Here is a 20935-nt window from a genome sequence, read left to right as displayed (position 1 = left end):
CTAAAGGATCCAAAGGAAAGAATTCTCTAAGAAACAATTCAAAGTCTAAATTATGAACCAAAAGTTATCAAGGCAAGAAATAGAGATATTTATAGAGGGTTGGAAAGCAAACTAATCCTATTTTTAATTAATCAAATAAACTAATTCTAATCTTAATCTTAATCGATGAGGGATTTTACCAAAGATACCTTAATTACTCCAACTTTATTACATCAATAGGCAAGTAAATTATTCATCGAGGTACTGTTCACAAAGTACAGTGATCGGAAGTCCAAACAAACAGTCGTATTAGAATAGTATTATTGATTAGTGCATTATTGATGCATCCCCCTTATAGCTCTGTAATTAACTAATAAGAGTAGGACAACGTGAAGGAAACAAAGGCTTAAATTTGCAATGTTTGTTCTTATGTAGTCTTGTCTACTAAACAGTACCCAACAACTGATTCCTTCCCTCATTTCTTTAATTCAACCAGATTCTTTTTTTGAGCCATTTCTGAACCCATGGAAGCAAAACAAAGTTGACAGAAAGTAAAATAGACGAGCCAGCTCAAGTCATTCATAAGGGCCACAGTGATATAACTGTTCACATGTCATTATTTTTATTCCTTTTCATAGGTCTAAAACATCATTATTGCTAACTCCACCACTAATGACTTCTACTTTTGTCTTCTTTTGGCGCTGGGGGAGGGGGGATTTCACAGTAAATTAGGTTCGGTTGAGTTAGGGTGTCTAATTTCTACAACTGTGGTATGTTTGAAGTTTAAAATTTAACATTTGTATAAATTTGAGGGCTTAACTTTTATAATTGAAAGTTTGAAAGTATAATTGGATTTATCACTGTACTCAATGGTGGTTTTTGCAATTTGTCCATATTTATTTCGTTTATTTTTACTAAGATAGTAATCAAATTTACTGTTCTTTGATTAGATTATAATTATATGGCCTGTCTGCCGGTTATTACTACAATCTATTCGTAGAACTAATGTATCTTACTTTTGCTGATAGGTTTTTCCACTTCCATAATTTTCTGTATCTACGACTTTGACTCAGGTTCAAACTCCAAAAAATGTACAGAAGAAAGTCTCTTTCTTTCTCTTCCCCCTTGTGGGAGTTTCTATATTCATCAAAACTTCTGCCCCACCTCATCACAACCTGTGATAAAGTTTCTGATATTTTCTTCATTCTCAATTCATTGGCTACTTATTTTCAGATAAAGATGACTTCTTCTAGAGGAGAGAAGAAAAACAATCATTTGAAAGACACATATACCTCTTTGATAACTTAATGTTCTCTCCTGATGCGGAATATTTCGATTGAAAAACGAACAAAACAGACCTCAATCTAACCAGTAAATTAGGTATACCCATTAAAAATAGTTCTTAATGAGAGATATGGCATTAATTTCCTGTGAATTATATATGATGATATGAATATAAGTTTGAGTTGAACCTTATGATTATGATAAGCAGCACCACTAAATTGGCATTATGCCGCCCACCCACTATGTATTATTGGTGCAAGTATCTTACTACTGACACTTCTTGGATTCTCATTGATTGGTGAAATCCAAAGAATTCATCATCATTTCCCAAAGATTTCTTCTTTTGGCTTTAATTTTAGTCTTCAATCAAGGATGTTGCAACTTGCAATTGCAACCCCTCACAAGGAGAGGTTAAAAAGGATAATATGTCCGTTTCCTTCACTATCCACCGGTCTATCACATTCATACTTGGATTTGGAAAATGTCTAGTCTCTTCCTCTTGCTAGGATTCCATTATCCCACTGATCCAACTTTGGTCTTTTCATCGCACGAAACTATGATTAAGTAAACAACAGTAGGCCACCACTTTCCACCTTTAGTTATCATAATCTACAGGTAAATTGTTTACTAAACGGCAAGACAACAATAATTATAGGTCGTTTTCCTTGTGTGTTCTTGTACTGATTATTACTCCTAAAAAGAACGTTAGATGAAAATTTTCTATTGATTTGATTGACTTAGACTAGTAATAACTCTTCTTGTCAAGTCAAAACAAAGCCTAAAATGTTGGCCGATCCGACCGAAAGCCACAAAATTTGGCGACGGCAGTGTTATATTAATGGTGAAATTTGAAGGTTGTCGACATTAGTGGAATATGATGAGTTGAATTTGCTTATTTGACCATAAAAAAAAAACCACTATCCCAACATACAGATACAATGTTCTTAGGAAAACAATAGAAAAGAAAAGCCAAGAAAAGGCAAAAGTAGACTCACCTTTCCCCAAGTGCTCAATATCCCATTTAATATTTATCCTCCATTCACTCCCACCAATCATGTTAACGAGGAAAATGTAAAAAAAGGAGCAAAAAAGGTGGCTTTTGCAGGTGCAATTTTTTCTTTTTCCTTTTAAATTTATATTATTGTTACTTCTATTTTAGCTTTTCTTTTTCCTTAATCAAGTGCGTAAATTTGAGCGAAAAATTTGAACTGCACATGCGTAAATTAGAGCGAGAGATTTGAACCGCACTAATCAAACATTGTCGATAAAATGATTGTTATCATTGTCGTGGTAATTGGAACACCTTTTATTGTGCCTTTTTAATACTAAAAGGATCGAACTAACGTGCATGACACCTTGTGGCATGGAATTTCTATTCTTTTTCTTTTCTGTTCTTTTTTTAGTACAACAATGGCAGGAATGAGGATCAAACATTTGATTTCTAGGAAGAGACATCATGTCAATTATTATTAAGCTAAACTCGTATATGAATTCCTATTCTATTTTTGTGTAAAGTGAAGTGTAAATAATAATGAATATATTGAGTTAAACTCATTTTGGTATATGAATTCTTATTCTATTTTGGTGTAAAGTGAAGTGTAAATAATAATGCACGTATTGGTGTTTTGGTGGATGTATTATCTCTAACAAGACAGTTTCTACTTTTCCAGTAAAGGAGTATTTGGTGGATTGGATGATAATCTAAAGAAGACATTTTAGCATTTTGGTGGATGTATTATCTCTAACAAGACAATTTCTACATTTTTTAGTATGCTCATTTGTTTTAAAAGATGTATGGTATTTGTGATAGAGAAATGTCATTTGTCATAAGGACTGTTTGGTGGATTGGATGATGATCTAAATAAGAAATTATGATTATAAATTTTTGAAGCAAATTGAATGTCAAAATCAGGTACCAAACAGCCTTGTCTTTTCTATTGTTTACACATATTCTGTTGCTTTTCATTTCCTTCCTACTTGTTTTTCACTGTTTCACAATGCTACAAAACAGACACAGGAAACTGCCAACTTATTGATAATTCATTTTCATTACCTGTTGTCTTTCCATTTTTACATCTAAAGCCTTTTGAGTTTTGACTAAACAAATTCAAGTTCATTTTTCTTCATTTAATTCTTGGTTTAGCTCTATGGTTTGCAGATTTTGAAGTGGGAATGGTATACACATGTATGGGTTTAAATACACTTTGAATTTTAACTCAAATTTTAGTTAGTAATGATTTAGTTTTCATACTTTCAAATTTATAAGTATTTAGTTTTAGAACTTCAACGACCTTTGAATTTTAAAAGTTCTTATACATAATCAAAGGTGACACTTAATTTGAAGAGATTTTTCATGATAAGAACTAAATTATAACTTATTATAGTTTAATGACTAAATTGCTACTAATTTGAGAGTTCATGGACGAAATCATTATCAACTAAAGTTCAATAACTAAATTGATATTTCTCCAAAGCGTAGAACCAGAAGTTTTTTTTAGTTCCATGATGGATAATTGATGCTTTACTTACTGAATGGGTGTACTGTCATGTGAAATGCACAAGTCTTATATCACTCCTTTATTTATTTATTTTTCATTTCATAATTATAATTTATAATAACTCGTTCAAATAGAAAAAGCTCTGCTTAATGAACAAATTGAAATTTTGTTTATGGTTTGAAGGAAAAATTGAAATTTTATATATAATTTGTAGACAGAAGTAACATATACACGTGTACATCAATTGATACTTCCACCAAATTTATCAATGGCCTCAATTTAAGATTTGATTTGATAATAACCCTCAAAAGTATGAAGGCTTTTGTTTGATGGAGTCCCTTAACAATATGTGATTATATTTCATATTTATTTGAGATGATGTATTTACAAATAAAGTTGAACTGAGATGGAGAATATATTTCTATCTTTGTCTGGATAAAATTGAAGAATATATTTCTCTCTTTCATGGCAAAAATGAAGACATGATACAAAATGAAAATGACAATTATTCAGTGAGTATCTATAATTGTGGGTCATATTTGTTCTTTAAGTTGAAATTAAAGAATGGGTACAAATCATTCATCAGAAAAGTGTGGAGACTGAAGAAGTACAAACTCTTATTAAGGCATAATGAATTGACCTCCAACAGTGGATAAAAATAAAGGCTTTATTCAACCTCCTCAAGCAAAATTGCTACTATGGCAACCTCAATTCATTGGAGGAAGGGAGTTCATTTATTCCACCCTAAAATTTCAATTCTAGAATCAAAGTCAATAATTTCAAAATGTTATTTTCAAGCTTGACAAAATATACACTAAAATTTAGGTCTGTCTTTTAGGTTTTGTTTGATGATCTTTTTATTTTTGAAAATTAAATTTATAGACACTACTTCCACTTTCAAATTTCTTCATTGGTAATAGTTTAAAAAATCAAGCAAAATTTTGAAAATTAAAAAAAATAACTTTTAAAATATTGTTTTTGGAATTTGGCTAAGAATTCAATAATTGTACTTGAAAAATATTCAAATCATTGTACAAATGGGAGAAGACTTCATTTTTAAAAGCCAAAAATAAAAAATAAAATGATTATCCAACGAATCTTAATTAAAAAAATGGACAATATTAAATTGCCTCCAACTAAATGAATGTCCTCCGTGAGAAATCATAACTCAGCAACAAGGGAAAAAAAGACTCCTTCCTTTTTAGAAATTTAAAGAGTGTTTGATAGACAATCTTTTTGAAGTAAAGTGGTTTAAAGAAACCATAGTTGTATTTTATGTTTTCATATATGTGTTTGATAACAGATTCAAAAATTAAATTTCAATTTCAATAATTTTTTAAAATGTGTCTGAAAATATATTTAGTTACTCACTACACACTAGTTCGAATATAAACCATTACTAATGAATAATTTATGAACTTGTTTTATGTTAAAATTTTGTAATATCATATAATATATATTATGTAATATATTACATATTTTAATTTAACAAAAATAATTGCATATAACATGATATAATATATTTGTTGTTTTTTTAAATCATTCTTAATATAATCTTGCATTTTAAAATCATGAATTCAAAATCTGGATACACTAAAAACATAGAAAAATTGTTTTTAGAATTTGCACAGTTTAGATCAAAGAATCTCGAAACAGTTTTCGAATACAAATTCAGACTATCAACCAAACACATATTTCGTTGGACTTCGTGAATCTGAATACATAAAATAGAATCTGAGTTGCCTAATGCCTACCAAAGAGGCACTTAACAACTTTCAACGAATCAAACTCCATTTCAATAGGAGGGTTGTTACCCCTCGAGAAATGAAAAAATCTATTCATGCTATTACAACATTTTCTTCCACTCAAGATTATTCTTTGATCTGGAAAGATGTTTCTCCATACGTGTTCTCCGCATTCCATTTTGTTTTGGTGTTTGGGAGAGTTTGGTTATAGTGACGTGTGGTTGTTTATCCATAAAAAAACAAATGAGTGTATCAATTTAAAAACTTCGTCCATCACCTTAGAATTCTACCCATTTTAACATACTAAAACTAACTTAGTTGAAGGATTAAAAAGAAACGTTTTTCCATTAGTTTGAAAACAAGACTTAGTTGAAGGATTAAAAAGGAGCCTTTTTTCCATTAGTTCCAGAAGACTTAGTTGAAGGATTAAAAAGGAACCTTTTTTCATTATTTCCAAAAGAGATCCTAGCTGTGGTCTACATGCTTTGAGAGTATGCAAAGAAACTATTCCAATGGCTAATAAGTAGAGAGATGGAGATACCAATAAATCCCATGTGTCCAACCTTTACAACCAGACTTATACCCCACCTTCCACTCTTTCCATTCCAGATATACAAACCAGCATAAAACCTCCATCAGGCCCAGACATATTGAACCTTAAGAAACTAAAAACCTTCTCTCTTTCTTTTCTCTTTTCCCTTCTTTCTTTCTCTCTCTGCAGCAGCAACTACAGTCCCAGCAGGCACTGAGATACCTTACAGTTGATATAAACAAATAAAAAACAGAACCCATTTATCACTTACTGTTGTATTTCAGCACTGCACTTTCTTTCATCCGCATGAAACCATTTTCTCTCTTAATCGAATCATGGAAGAGTCAGATGAGCCCAAGACTATCAGCAAATGCATCAACAGCAACGACAACAAAACTGGGAGTTTCAAAGCTCAGAGAAACCCTCATCCTCATCCTCACCCTCCTCATCTTCATCATCTTCATCATCTTCATCACCAATATCAGCATCATCAACTATGGCAGTACTCAAATCAGTACGCCTTTTATAACCAAAACCAGTTCCAAAGATGCTGTCCTGTTCTTCTTCCCCTTCCCCTTCCCCTTCCTCTTCCTCCTCCTATTCCTCTGCAACTTGCTCTAGCTCCCAGTCTTCCTCCCAATAAAACCATTAGACCAAAACCCCACTTGCAGAAACCTTCTTGTAGGCTTAATAACCCTCCTCTAGCTGCCAACTCTGATACCCATGTTCCAATAATAAAGATTTCTCCAGGTAAAACTCTATGAATGCCCTTGTTTCTTGTGTTTTTCTCGGTTTTCTCTGTTTTATTTGATTAGGGATTTGTTGACCTCTGCATTTCCACAGTTTCTCAAGTGGAGGTGAGTGGACTGTAATCATTCTGACATTCTTTTTTCTTTTGGGTTCTTTGAACACGTGTATTCATTCAGCTCCAAAAGGGCTACGACTGAAAAGCAGTTTGCCACTTAAAGGAGAAAATGCAAAGTTGAGTGAAAGTAAACCAGAGGTATTAGTGGCTGCAAGAAGACCAGATTCTGGAGGTGTTGAAGGGCCGGTTATTCCTCTTTTAGCCAACCATTTCTTAGTTCAATTTGACCCTTCACAACGAATTTATCATTACAATGTAGAAATCTCTCCCAACCCTTCAAAAGAAGTTGCTAGAATGATCAAACAAAAACTTGTAAAGGACAACTCAGATTTGCTCTCTGGGGCTTCTCCTGCTTATGATGGCCGCAAGAATCTTTACAGCTCAATTGAGTTTGTAAGAGATAGGCTCGAGTTCTATGTAAGCCTTCCAATTCCTTCCAGCAGGATGAAAGTTACTGAAGGAGAGATTGAACATAAGCAAGCTTTCAAACTCTTCAGGATAAGTATTAAGCTTGTCTCAAAATTTGATGGTATGGAACTGAATAGATACTTGACAAAAGAGGGAGATGATTGGATTCCAATTCCTCAGGATTATCTGCATGCTTTAGATGTTGTATTGAGGGAAGGGCCAAATGAGAAATGTATACCTTTGGGAAGATCTCTGTATTCAAGTTCAATGTGGGGAGGCAAAGAAATTGGGGGAGGAGTTGTTGGCTTGAGAGGCTTTTTCCAAAGCCTTAGACCCACACAGCAAGGCTTGGCTATGAACATAGATTGCTCTGTTACTGCTTTCCATGAAAGCATTGGAGTGATTCCTTACTTGCAAAAGCGTCTTGATTTTCTTAGAGAACTTTCTCAGAGGAAATCAAGGGGCTTAACCATTGAAGAAAGGAAGGAAGTGGAGAAGGCTTTAATGCATATCAGAGTTTTTGTTTGTCACAGAGAGAGTGTTCAGAGATATAGAGTTTATGGCTTAACAGATGAACCTACTGAGAGTCTCTGGTTTGCTGATAGAAACGGGAAGAATCTAAGATTGGTGGGTTACTTCAAGGATCATTATAACTATGACATTCAATTCAGGAATTTGCCTTGTTTACAGATTAGTAGGAGTAAGCCATGTTATCTTCCTATGGAGCTTTGTATGATTTGTGAAGGGCAGAAGTTCCTAGGGAAGCTCACTGATGAACAGACTACAAGAATGCTTAAGATGGGTTGCCAAAGGCCAAAGGAAAGGAAAGCTAATATAGATGGCGTCATGCAAGGTCCTGTTGGGCCAACCAGGTAAATTTGGAAATCTCCAAAGACAGTTTGCTTTTGAATGTAATTTCTTGAGAAATTTGCTTAAGATTTCATTTTCATTTTCTAACATCATTTGTTTGCTTTGGTGGACAGTGGGGTCCAGGGAAGAGAATTCAGCCTCCAAGTTTCAAAGGAAATGACCAAATTAAGTGGGAGAGTTCTTCAACCTCCCAAGCTTAAACTTGGCGATGGTGGCCAGATTAGAGATCTAATTCCCTCCCGCCATGACCGCCAGTGGAACCTTGTTGACTGCCACGTTTTCGAGGCAACAAGAATTGAGAGATGGGCATTGATAAGTTTCGGCGGTGTACCGGATCAGAGGTTGAACATTCCAAGATTCATAAACCAGCTCTCAAGAAGATGTGACCAATTAGGCATATTTCTCAACAGTAAAACAATCGTACCACCTCAATTTGAACCAACCCAAGTACTCAACAGTGTCTCACTGCTGGAATCTAAGCTTAAGAAGCTTCATGGAGCTGCATCTAACAACCTTCAGCTCTTGATCTGTGTGATGGAGAGGAAACACAAAGGCTATGCAGATTTGAAACGCATTGCCGAGACTGGTATTGGTGTTGTAAGTCAATGCTGCCTCTATCCTAATCTTGCCAAGTTGAGCTCCCAATTTCTTGCTAATTTGGCTCTTAAGATCAATGCCAAGGTTGGTGGCTGCACTGTTGCTTTATACAATTCATTACCTTCCCAAGTACCTCGGCTGCTTCGAACCGATAAGCCTGTTATCTTCATGGGCGCTGATGTAACTCATCCTCATCCCTTGGATGATGTTAGCCCCTCCATAGCTGCTGTGGTTGGTAGCATGAATTGGCCAGCAGCAAACAAGTATGTCTCAAGAATGAGATCACAAACACACAGACAAGAAATTATTGTGGATCTCGGAACAATGGTTGAAGAGTTGCTCGAGGAATTTTATCAAGAAGTAAACGAATTGCCATCACGAATCATATTCTTCAGAGATGGTGTGAGTGAAACCCAGTTCTACAAAGTGCTTCAAGAGGAATTACAAGCTATAAAAACAGCCTGTTCTAGGTTCCACAATTATAAACCGCCTATAACTTTTGCTGTTGTTCAGAAGAGGCATCACACAAGATTGTTCCCATTCAAAGTCGATCCATCATCAAATCAAACTGAGGTTCTCGATGAAAACATTCCTCCTGGGACGGTTGTTGATACCGTAATTACTCACCCGAAGGAATTCGATTTCTATCTCTGCAGCCACTGGGGGGTCAAGGGAACAAGCAGGCCTACACATTATCATATCTTGTGTGATGAGAATCAGTTCACTTCTGATGAACTACAAAAGCTAGTTTACAACTTATGCTACACGTATAACAGGTGCACAAAGCCTGTTTCATTAGTACCTCCAGCTTATTATGCTCATCTTGCTGCTTATAGAGGCAGACTTTACCTCGAACGATCTGATTCGACAGCCCATACTCGAGGAGTATCCACGGTCTCTCGAGCTGCTCCTCCAAAAACAACGCCTCTACCAAAACTTAGCGAAAATGTTAGAAAACTCATGTTTTACTGTTGAACTTTGTTGTAGTTCCCACCACTTATGCAACCAATGGTATATCTTTGATGCCATTGATCAAGATGAAGTGAATGCCCGTGTTTCCTAATAAATGACAACATTTGAAAACTTTAGCTACTGTTGATAGATTCGCATCTGCACTATTTCTTCTTGCTGACCTTGCAAAAGATATAGAAGCTAGGCCATAAAATAATGTGTAGATTGATGAACAGTGGTATAATTCATTATACTTTATTCCAAGAAACTGTTACTTTACAGTAATTATTTTGTAATGGCCATCAAAATGATTACCAAAAATTTACAAGTAATTCCTTTTCTGCCATGTTTTATCAGATGCACAAAGTTTCTATGATTACACTTAAATAATTCCCCTATTATTATAGCTCTAAAGTAAAAGTGGTTCATCAGGTGAGTGTGTGTAAGGAAAAAGAAAATGAAGAGAGAAAAATTACAAAAAGAAAAGGAACTTTTTAGAAGAAGATATCATATTAAGACAAAGTGTTGCTGTTGCAAATGCAGAACCTACCCCAGCCTTAGATCACAAAAAGAAGCGAAATCCCTCATTCAAAATGTCCAAACTGACCCCAAGAGAAGTCCAAACCCCAAAAATTCACTACACATAGTGTCAGAAGTGCTGAAAGAAATCTCTCAGCAAAAAGCAGAGGAAAACAGAGAAGGGTATTTTGGGAAGAAGAGAGACCAAAATGCAAAAAAGAAAAGAAAAATGTAGCTGACATTACAGATTCATGCAATGCAATGCAAAACCCCATGAGGAATAATAAAGGAAGAAGAAAAGGCAGAGTGGGTTTTATTTTATTAGAGAGAGGAAAGAGAGAAGAAGTAAAGTGAAGTTCTGACTTTTGGAGTTGCCATTTTGTCTGTAGAGGAAAATAAATTAAAAATAAATAAATAAGTGGCCATAGTTTTTATTTTAAATTAATCTTTTTTCATGCTGTGTGGTTTGGTTTTACAGCTTTTCATAACCATTAATGTCTCTGCGTCAGATTAACTTTCAAGTACTGCACGGCCTCTGAATCCGACGCGACACAAAGACTATAATTTCTTGAACCCATCACCTCTCTATGGGACCCTCCCCCACACTTTTACCTCTATTTTTCTATATAATTATGTGCATTTATCAAACTCAGATCGTATCCGACACATCAAAGTTTATATCGGATATTTGGGCATTGATTCACATTTCACCATTTCAGTTTAGTTCATTGTTCACCTTCAAAAGTTTAGTCTTCATTACTAAAATGTGTTGATTTATCGAGAAAGTTTATCTTTATACCTCACCCTTAACCTATTTCGATGATAATCATTGTCAGTGACATGCTTGGATGACCACTTCCAATGTCCAACTCTAGCAACAACCACCGTTGGCTTTGATGAATACCTCCAACGATCAAACTCCGACAATCACCTTCGTTAATTACCTCCGGTGAAGACCCACTCCATCTATCTTATCCAGCGACCACTTCCGACATCCAACTCCGTGCATCTAACAACTAACTTTAACGACTAAGTCAACGGATCATATACTATAAAAAGTACACAACTAAACAAAAAAACTTGTTCGACAAAAGTATTTTTAAATACAAAATTAAAATTAATAATTCATAGTATTTAATAGTGGTTTGATATAGTAACTAACTTTTATACTCTAGAGATATTTGTTTATAATTTAATAAAAATAAAAAAAATTGGTCTTTCAATTTGATGAGGTTTTAAAATTATGGTGATGTGATTGAGAGTAAATAAAAAGTAGTAATATTGGTTGGTATAGAGAATTTCAAAGTTTTGTGTGACTTAGCTACTCAAGTTTCATTTGTTAATATCTCTTGGTTTCCACATATGATGGTACACTACTTGGATTGATAGTGATAGAAGGCTCTCGACTTATATTGTCTCGTACGAAAAGTAAATTAATTCCAACCAATTATTCTATCTCTAAAGGAATCTAATGTTTTCTTTTTTAAAAAGGTTTTCTGTCCCACTTTTATGTCTTTCGGATGATATATAAATATAATAAGGATTTTATACCATTCAGATTTATGTAATGATACCAATTTCATTTTTTTTTAATACAATTTTAGTTAAAAAGGTTACTTGGGCACTTATAATCCTTTTTGACTTACAAATATTTTTTTAATATATATATATATATGCTGACGTGGCATGCAACAAATAGGAGCGTTAAGTTTACTGGTGTTGAATTCTTCAGGTTGGCCCCACGTCTACGAGGTTGAACACAAATAAAAACAAAGTTCATATTTCACGCTTGATTTTAATATTCTCGAAAAGAAAAAGAAAAAGAAAAGAAAAGGAAAATAAAAGTTGTTAAGTGGAAAATGTAGCCCTAGAATGAAGAATGAGTTGACCAAGAAATTAGGGCTTAGTATGCATGGTCTTGAAATTCGTGTAGAAGAAGAAGAAGAATTAGAGTTGGGTTATCTTATGTTCTTCAACCGGCTCGCGCGGCTCGCGCTAAGAGTTTCTTCCCCAACTAACAGTCAAAACTTCTCTCAGCTTCAGGTAAGGTTAATGAATGAAATCCGATATGAAAAGATCAAAAACGAGATTCGAGAATCGAAAATCGAGGCGAAATTAAAGGACGGAGGAGTAGTAAATGAGAAATACGTAAAAAAAAAAAAAAAAGAAAGAAGATTCGTTAGTGTCGGTGATGGAACCTTATTCTGAAGAAGAGAGGGTCCAGCTTCAGTGCAGTCCAGTCCAGTCCAGGTAATTAGATCAGGCGGCTCAATCCCCAAGGATCCGCATGGAAGGAACGACAACGAGCTCAATCTAATACCGACATGACGTTTTCAAATTTTGTTGTGTGGCGTAATGTAGCGTCGATTTTCAAGAAAAAAAAGAAAAGAAAAAGGAAGGGTCCCGTCCCGTTCGTCCTTTTCCTCTGCCTGTTCTTGATTTAATCGGACGGAACGCGTTTTGTCTCTTTCTTTATCAAACGATCGTGAAGTTCCTAATTGGCACCACCAAAATCTCTCACTTCATCCTCCAATCTCTTTCTTTCCTCTCTCCTCTGGCTCTGTTATGTCTCTGCTCGGTTGCAGTCTACAGCTTTTCCATTGTTTGATGATGATATTTGGGTTCTTCAATTGTGGGCTCCGACCTGAAGCCCAATGAAATTGTGATTGATTCATGGTGGGGTTTTCTCCTGCCCGTACCACAAACAAGGAGAAGGGCGTGTTTGGAACTGGAATCACTTTTCAAATGATTAAAGTATTCACCTAAAATTAAATTTGAGCCGTATATCAAATAAGTTGGCTTACGATAAGCATTTGAAATCAATTTTTAATCTAATGAATTTTGAGCATAGGGTTGTTCAAATGATCCGACAATTCGAATTACCCAACTCAAAAAAATGTAAGGCTTAGATTGAGTTAATTTTTTCTATTTTGTTGGGTTGGCTAAAATAAATTTAGGTTGACCTAACCAACCGGAATTATATANATTCTCCTTGTTTAAAGTTCGATTAATTTGTGAGTGTTTAGTATCTTTTTCAAAATCGTTTTGATATTTGTTTTGTTTAAAGTTTGTAATAAATATTATAGATATTTGGTATTTAAATTTTACTTATTAATTATGTATTGAAGATAAACTTACATATTGTTAATTAAAAAAAAGTTATAATTCAAGAACCCAATCCGACTCGATCCGAATTTTTCAAGTTGGATTGGAGACTTTATTTGGTTCTTTTGGGTTGCCAACCCAACCAACATGAATTTTCGAGATGGTCCAAAAATACATCATCAATCCAACCCTTGTATTCTTATTTGAGTGTTCATGGTTAATAATTCCCTAGTTTATAATAGGAACTCTTGCTACCACCACCAACAAACTCCGGCAACAACCTCTCGAAATCGTCGTTGGCCAACTCTAGCCACCAATTCTGACGAACACCGTCGGCCAACTTCCGACTACCACCTACCAAAAAAATTCCTTTATAATAATTTAACATTAACAAAAACAATTTTATAATATAATAAACCAGATAAACTTGTATATAAAAATACATTTTTTTATTTTAAGGAGTTTATCAAAAGTGTTCCAAAGAAAATTAATTTTTTAAAAACATACTTTCCTAAATCATTTCGAGGGAGAATAGACCAAATTTGGTTCTTACTTAAGACTATTATCTTAGATTAATCCTTTGAAAGTTGTGTACTTTCAAATTATTATTATTATTATTGTCTTACAAGTTACAAGAGCATGACCTTTTGATTTTATGTTAGTCCATATCAATGAGTTTCAAAATATGACAAATTTAGTAGAACCCACCAGATGTTCGTTTTTCTCTCAAAGTTCTGCCCCTGATGAGGCAAAGAATGAGCTCCATTCCATTTTGTTTCATTTTAGTGGTTTAAGATTTTTTCATGAAAAATTAATTACGTAAAATGAGGATTTGTGCTGAAAAATTAACTACTTAATTGAAAATTTTCTTAAGATATCGTTTAATTGATTTTTTTTTTTTTTAAAAAAATTACATTAGATGGAAAATAATTCTTCATGGAACCCAATTCTTATAAAGTCCCCACAGGAATTCTATCTCAATCCTCAAAAATTAAATGAAAAATTTTATAGGGATGGAAAATGAAATGATGGCAGGACTGAGAATGGTATCTCTAAATGCAGCGGTAGAAAGTAAAGAAAATTCGAAGTTTGACCAATAAAAATTTCATATGACTAATAGCCAAAGAAAAAAGCTACGAAGACTTTGTTTTTGATGGAGTCTTAGTCAATCTCGAGATTGAAACAATGAATTATGGAGATAAGTCATAAACATTAGCTAGAATACGTTGTTAGTTGTGAGTTATCTGCATCCTAATTATATTCTGGGCAAAACACATTGATAGGAGTTAAGAGTTGAAATGAGTTAAAATAGTACCTAATTCAAGCTACTTAACTTTTATGAATAGGAAGGATATTGGAAACACACATTTTCATGGGTATACTTTAAATAAATGGTGAAAAATACTGAGCATAGATATCCATAAGGTTTCCAAGTATTATTGTCATTGAATCAAACCTCACATCACATCATTCATTATTTGAGAATTGGCCAAAGCAAAACAAGGGTAAGAAGAGCCAGTGCAGCAATCCAACTGAAGAAAGCAAGGCAATTTAAGAGAAGAAAAGTTGGAAGCTGGACCTCGAGTTTCAGGTGCTGGAGAAATCGATCAAGAACTTATTCTAGATGCCGCTCAAGATTTCGAACAGTATCAACTGAGCAAAACTGATGAAGAAATGCTGTCCAAAATGAACAATATCCTTTAGAAATCATCATAATTCACTAAAAACCCACATCTCCATTGGGAACTTCATGCATTCTTCCAAATGAATATCTTATCTTTACACTCATTTGCAGCCTTCCAACTTGAATCCAGTGTTTAAGCAAGGAAATTTGGTCACCACTTCTCTTCAACTTTCTATTACACAACATCATTTTCTCATATTCATTTTTCAGAACAAAACTCAACATTCTGACTGCCAAATGATTGTTTACATTCCACAAATAGTAACGGAATATGGCTCTTGCATTAGAAAACTAATCAACCAAACTTTTCCAAGCCTTTCTGTGATCTAACTAACGTGAAAGTGATCTTATTTTTGATGCTCCAAACTTGTGTAGACATTCTGCTTTCTTCACATCTAATGCTCATCAACGAAGCAATTATATCCAGTTGTATGAAGTATCTATCTACAATGTATGAATAGATCGGAACTCTACCGTTACAACATCTAATCTTTCACAATATATCAGATCGTTGTGACTTGACAGAAGAGAAATCAAGGCAACAAATCTATTTTGGTATCATCTAGAAAGAGATCTGTGTGTCTAATCAATCTATGAAACTATCAAATCAAAGAATACCAGTTGATCCATCAGAGACTTCAATATCCAAAATTGAATCATTTTCACCATTTGAGATCACCATACTTGAAGATCTGCAGCTGAAGTAAAAAACTGCACTCATCATAGAATCAGTAAGGACAACAAATGAATACATAACCACCAAAAGAGGGCCTTCCCAAATCCTGGAAGACCCATCTCCATAGCTTAATGTCTTAACCCTATGCTCAAACAATCCCTCCACAAACACTGTCCCAATTGTAGATCCCAGAAATATCAAAAGACCCACTTGAGTCTGATCCCTAATAAGAACACAAGATCGAAGCAATGCCCCAGGTCCTGCTACATCTTCCAACACACAGATAACAATGGCTATGTTGCAGATGATGACAGCATTAGCAAAAATAACAGAGAAGACAAGTCCCACAATCAAAGCAGCAGATACAATTAGATCAGGAGAAGACCCCAATACGTAAAAAGTACTGCAAACAGCACCAAGCAGAACCAAGAACATGGTAAGACAACCAACAATTGCAAGACACACTGAAGCGTACGTGGAGAGAAGACGATTCCATATATTACGAACTATAGCAAGAAACTGGCCTAATTCAAACCTTCTTTTCGCATATGTACAATCCACTGTATGAACGACGGCCGCTTTTGATACCAAGGAAAGAGTAAGAAACAAAGGAAAACACATAGCTGAGGAAAGAATCGACTCTGCAAATCTCTGGCATGAATGTTCAATGATAGGTATCAATGGAAGCCCACTGGACTTGGCAACTAATATCAATCGAATAGTCAGCATTTTAACAATCGACTCATCAACTAACACATTGGATAGAAACACAGCGGAAACAGGGCAAATGAGCAAAGTAGCAATAAGCACAAACGCAGTAGAATTGTAACGAAGAATCCGAACGGTTTCTCTCAAGATCTCCAATGCGCTCATCGAGTGGAACTGATTATCGGGTTGGATCCCAAAATCAGAGGGTTTTGAGGGTACAGTAAGGAAAGGAAAATCCTGGCATTCTTTGTCCGTGGGAAGAGGATCCAGGTGGATATCGAGGGAATCAACAGAGGAAGACAATTCCATTTGGAGTTAACTCTGGTTGGAGCAGGAGATCTGGGTAGAGCTAAAACAAGAGGAAGCCCATGAATGGAAAAAGACGCAGGAATCAGAAATGGGTCAGATCTGGGGAGATGAAAAGGGGGATTGGGACGCCATTGATGGAATTATGGGAAGTGGGGGAAATGGCGATTGTTGAGAGAGAGAGAGAAAGAGGAAACAGAAGTTTTCGGAGGGAAATGGAAATGGGAAGAAGAAAAGAAGGATGTGGGTAATGGGAATGGAGAAGAATAAGGGCTATTTCGAAGGGAGATTTGCGGATACAGACGTCAAATTCCGCGTTCTTTCTTCAATCTGTCATCTGTGTTGGCTTTCTTTCGGGGGACACTCTTTCTTTTCCTCAGACAAGTAATCAGCGTCAAACATCATCGCCGAATATAATTTTTCATTTTCATTTTCATTATAAATCGTTTGACTCTCTCTCTCTCTTAAGAAAAAATAATAACAATAAATCATTTTGATTAAATGAGTTCTTCTATGAACCTTCTACTATCAATTATATATATAAAATATGGGAAGAAAAACTCTTGCCAAAGCTAAAAACACCCACGTTGAATCAATTCTCTAATAACTACTTATAATAGTTTCTAGAATGGAATCAAGCAACGGAAAAACTATGATTAGAAAATAGCCCTTGAGCAATGGGCTTTAGGCCTGCTCAATATGATCAAAATAAACCACATGGGCCGCCTTGACATAATAGCTAATGGACTGTGTTATATAGCAAGTTAAAAAATAACTTCAAATCAGTTACAAATCTGTTACATTCAAGCTACCTTTAAATACACTGTGTAACTAATTGTAAAATTGAGAGAGTAAAAATTGTACAGTGTGATAAAAAATTATCTTGTAGCAATCTTGAATAAGACTCCTGTCAGTTTCTCAGTGGACGTAGGCCTCCCTTGGCCGAACCACGTAAAACCATCGTGTTCATCTTCTTCCCGATCGTCTTCATCTATCGTGTACCTTTGATCCACTAATCGTGTAGCTTTTAACCAACGATCGTTTTAGCTTTTAGCCAACGATCGTTTACTTCTGCATCTCTATCGTGTAGACGACCATCGTCTTGAACCCCATCGTCTAGACGATCTTCAGTAATTCATCGTCTAGACGACTTGTCCCTTATCGTCTAGACGGCCTCCAACTTTACATCCCTTCGCCTAGACGATGGAAGCCTCATCGCCCCTGCGATTTCCGGCAGCATTCCTCCGGTTCTCTCTTTTCTTTTCTCTCGATTTTCTCTGCAACAAAGGAAAGAAAAGTTAGTCATTCGAAGTTTACAATCTGCAGAAGTGCCAAGTTCTAATCTCAGCCATCAAAGTGTAAGGTCGAGATCTTTCATCACACGGATTATGCTTTCAACACATTATTTTGTGTTTGTGTGAAGAAGTAAGGTGGTATCCGGTATTCGTATAGGGCCTGAGTGTTTGTCAAGCCCAAAGATCAAGTGTAGTCTATGTTATTCCAACCCATATTTCTCATATCAAACCCAACAAGTGGTATCAGAGCCTGCAAGTAAGCTTTAAGATTAGTCAAGATTCAAAAGAAGAAAAATCTTGGAGCCTTTCAGTTGAAATTTGAAACAGATATGGCAGTAGCAAGGTATGACATTGAGAATTTGATGGGAAAGGCGATTTTGGTTTGTGAAAAACCAAAATTAAGGCTATCTTGGGACAACAAAGGGCTCATAAAACCCTAGAAGATTCAGCCAAGCTGCCGAGCACTGCAACAGAAGAAGAAGAAAAAAACATGGACCTAATTGCTCATGGAACACTGGTTTTAAACTTGTTTGACAGTGTCCTAAGGCAAGTGATTGATCAAGAGACAACTTTTAAGATGTGGAGCAAATTGAATGAGCTATATGAGACTAAAAATCTGCCCAACAAACTTTTTCTAAGGGAAAGGTTCTTTACCTTCAAGATGAGTGCTTCTAAGTCCTTAACAGAGAATCTAGATGATTTCAAGAGGATAACTACTGAATTCAAGACTCAAGGAGAAGAGATTGGGGTAGATAATGAAGCATTTATGCTTCTCAACTCGTTGCCGGATTCCTATAGAGATATGAAGACTGCACTAAAATATGGGAGAGATTCCCTAACTACTGACATCATAATTTCTGCTCTAAAAATCAGAGAAATGGAGCTGATTACTAGCAAGGAAGACAAGCCTATTGCAGAGGGCTTATTTGTAAAGGGAAAATCAAAACAGAACAATAAGGAAAAAGGAAAGCAGAGCTCAAATGAAGAAGGGAAAGAAAAGTCCAAGGTCAGATGCAAATATTGTAAAAAACTTGGACATTTAATCAAAGATTGCAGAACTTTGAAGTGGAAGAATGAGCAGAAAAACAAGCAATCACAACCACAACCCAAAGTCCAACCTAATTAGTCAGGTGAAGCCTCAGCTTGTGAGGACTCTTACTTTTATTCTGATGCTTTGGCTACCTCCAATTGTTAGGTAGAAGAAGAAGCTAATAAGAACCTAGATTGGGTTCTAGATTCAGGGTGTTCTTTCCACATGACACCTTATAAAGATTGGCTTAGTACCTACAGAGAGTTGGATGGAGGATCTGTCTACATGGGAAACAATAACTCATGTCTAGTGGTTGGGATTGGCTCAGTCTCACTAAAGCTAGAAGATGGAATAGTCAAGCTCTTGAGAAATGTCAGACATGTGCCTAAACTGAAGAGAAATCTAATTTCACTAGGCATGCTTGATTCTATTGGCTGTGAATACAGAGGCAAGGAAGGTTACTATGAATTTTTGAAGAACAGTAAGCCTATCCTTAGAGGGGTGAAGATTAATGGAGTGTATGTTGTTCAAGAAGTTCATAAAGTTCTCTCAGCTTTGATTGTGACTCTAAATCAGCCTACTGAAGGAGATCTATGGCACAAAAGACTCTCACACATTAGTGCCAAAGGTTTACAAACTCTTGCCAATCAAGTATTCTACCTAAGGGAGTTCATCAGAGCTTATCTTTTTGTGAACATTGTGTGATAGGAAAGGCTACTAGGTAGAGTTTTATGAAGGCTCAGCACACAACCAAGGCCATCATTGACTATGTGCATTCAGACTTATGGGGTTCTTCACCTTTTCAGTCCTTAAGTGGAGCTAGGTATTTTTTAACCTTTGTTGATGACTACTCAAGAAAAAGTTGAATATATTTCCTTAAATCTAAGGATTTAGTTTTTGAAAAGTTTAAAGAATGGAAGATCATGGTTGAAAAATTGTCTAACTGTCAAATTAAGTGTCTAAGAACTAATAATGGGCTTGAGTACTGTGCAGAGGAGTTTAATGTTTTTTGCAGACAACATGGTATAACTAGACACAAGACAGTTAGGTATACACCTCAGCAAAATAGGGTGGCAGAGAGGTTGAACAGAACAATAATGGAGAGAGTAAGAAGCCTATTGTCTGATGTTATACTTCCTGAGAAATTTGGGCAGAGGCAGCCTCATACACTATCTATACACTAAATAGATGCCCTCATGCATCTCTTAACCTTCTAACCCCTGAAGAAAGGTGGACCAAACAGCCTTCTAACCTGAATAACTTAAGGGTGTTTGGCTGCACTGGTTTTGTTCATCAGAGTAAAGGGAAATTAGCTACCAGAGCTGTGAAGTGTATGTTTTTTGGGCTTCACAGAAGGTGTTAAGGGGTTTAGACTGTGGTACCCTACTGAGAAAAGATGCATCACCAACAAAGATGTTGTTTTAAGAGAAGATGAAATGTATATGCAGAGATCTAATCCTAATGTTTCAGTACCTCAAGTGAAGAATGATAAAATTGAGGTGGAGCAAGTTTTAATCCCTACTTCTGCTCCTTCAAGTTCTAAATCATTTTTTGATCAACTACCTCATCTAGAAGAAGAAGTAGAAGATGCTACTATTGATCTCAGGCAAGAAGAACCAGAATTGAGAGGTTACAGCCTAGCTAGAGATAGGCAGAGAAGAAACATTGTGCCACCTTCAAGGTATGAAGACTACTTAGCTTTGAATACTTTTGATTTGTCTAATGATTCAGAACCCTCAACCTTTGAAGAAGCAGTGAGTTGTTTTAAAGCTAAGATGTCAATAGAAGCTATGAATGAAGAGATTGATTCACTAGTGAGAAACAACACATGGGATTGACACCTTGCCAAAAGGATGCAAGCCAATTGCATCCAAATGGGTGTA

The 20935-nt window shown here is 35.4% G+C and overlaps 2 protein-coding genes across 2 annotated transcripts; one reads left to right on the top strand and one right to left on the bottom strand.

The window, feature by feature from the left end:
* The first annotated feature begins 5970 nt into the window (after positions 1 to 5970).
* Positions 5971 to 10014, top strand: LOC120081429 (protein argonaute 7). The gene is made up of 3 exons (XM_039036280.1): positions 5971 to 6788; positions 6965 to 8183; positions 8295 to 10014. The coding sequence occupies exons 1-3, from the start codon at positions 6374 to 6376 to the stop codon at positions 9751 to 9753; spliced, it is 3093 nt and encodes a 1030-aa protein (XP_038892208.1). The 5' UTR covers positions 5971 to 6373; the 3' UTR covers positions 9754 to 10014.
* Positions 10015 to 14766: 4752 nt separating this feature from the next.
* Positions 14767 to 17202, bottom strand: LOC120080772. The gene has a single exon (XM_039035398.1). The coding sequence runs from the start codon at positions 16728 to 16730 to the stop codon at positions 15645 to 15647; it is 1086 nt and encodes a 361-aa protein (XP_038891326.1). The 5' UTR covers positions 16731 to 17202; the 3' UTR covers positions 14767 to 15644.
* Positions 17203 to 20935: the final 3733 nt, after the last annotated feature.

Source organism: Benincasa hispida, chromosome 7 (genome assembly GCF_009727055.1).
Source record: "Benincasa hispida cultivar B227 chromosome 7, ASM972705v1, whole genome shotgun sequence".
NCBI lineage: Eukaryota > Viridiplantae > Streptophyta > Magnoliopsida > Cucurbitales > Cucurbitaceae > Benincasa > Benincasa hispida.
The sequence above is the reverse complement of the archived record's forward strand: the minus strand, read 5'-3'. Positions and strand labels throughout refer to the sequence as shown.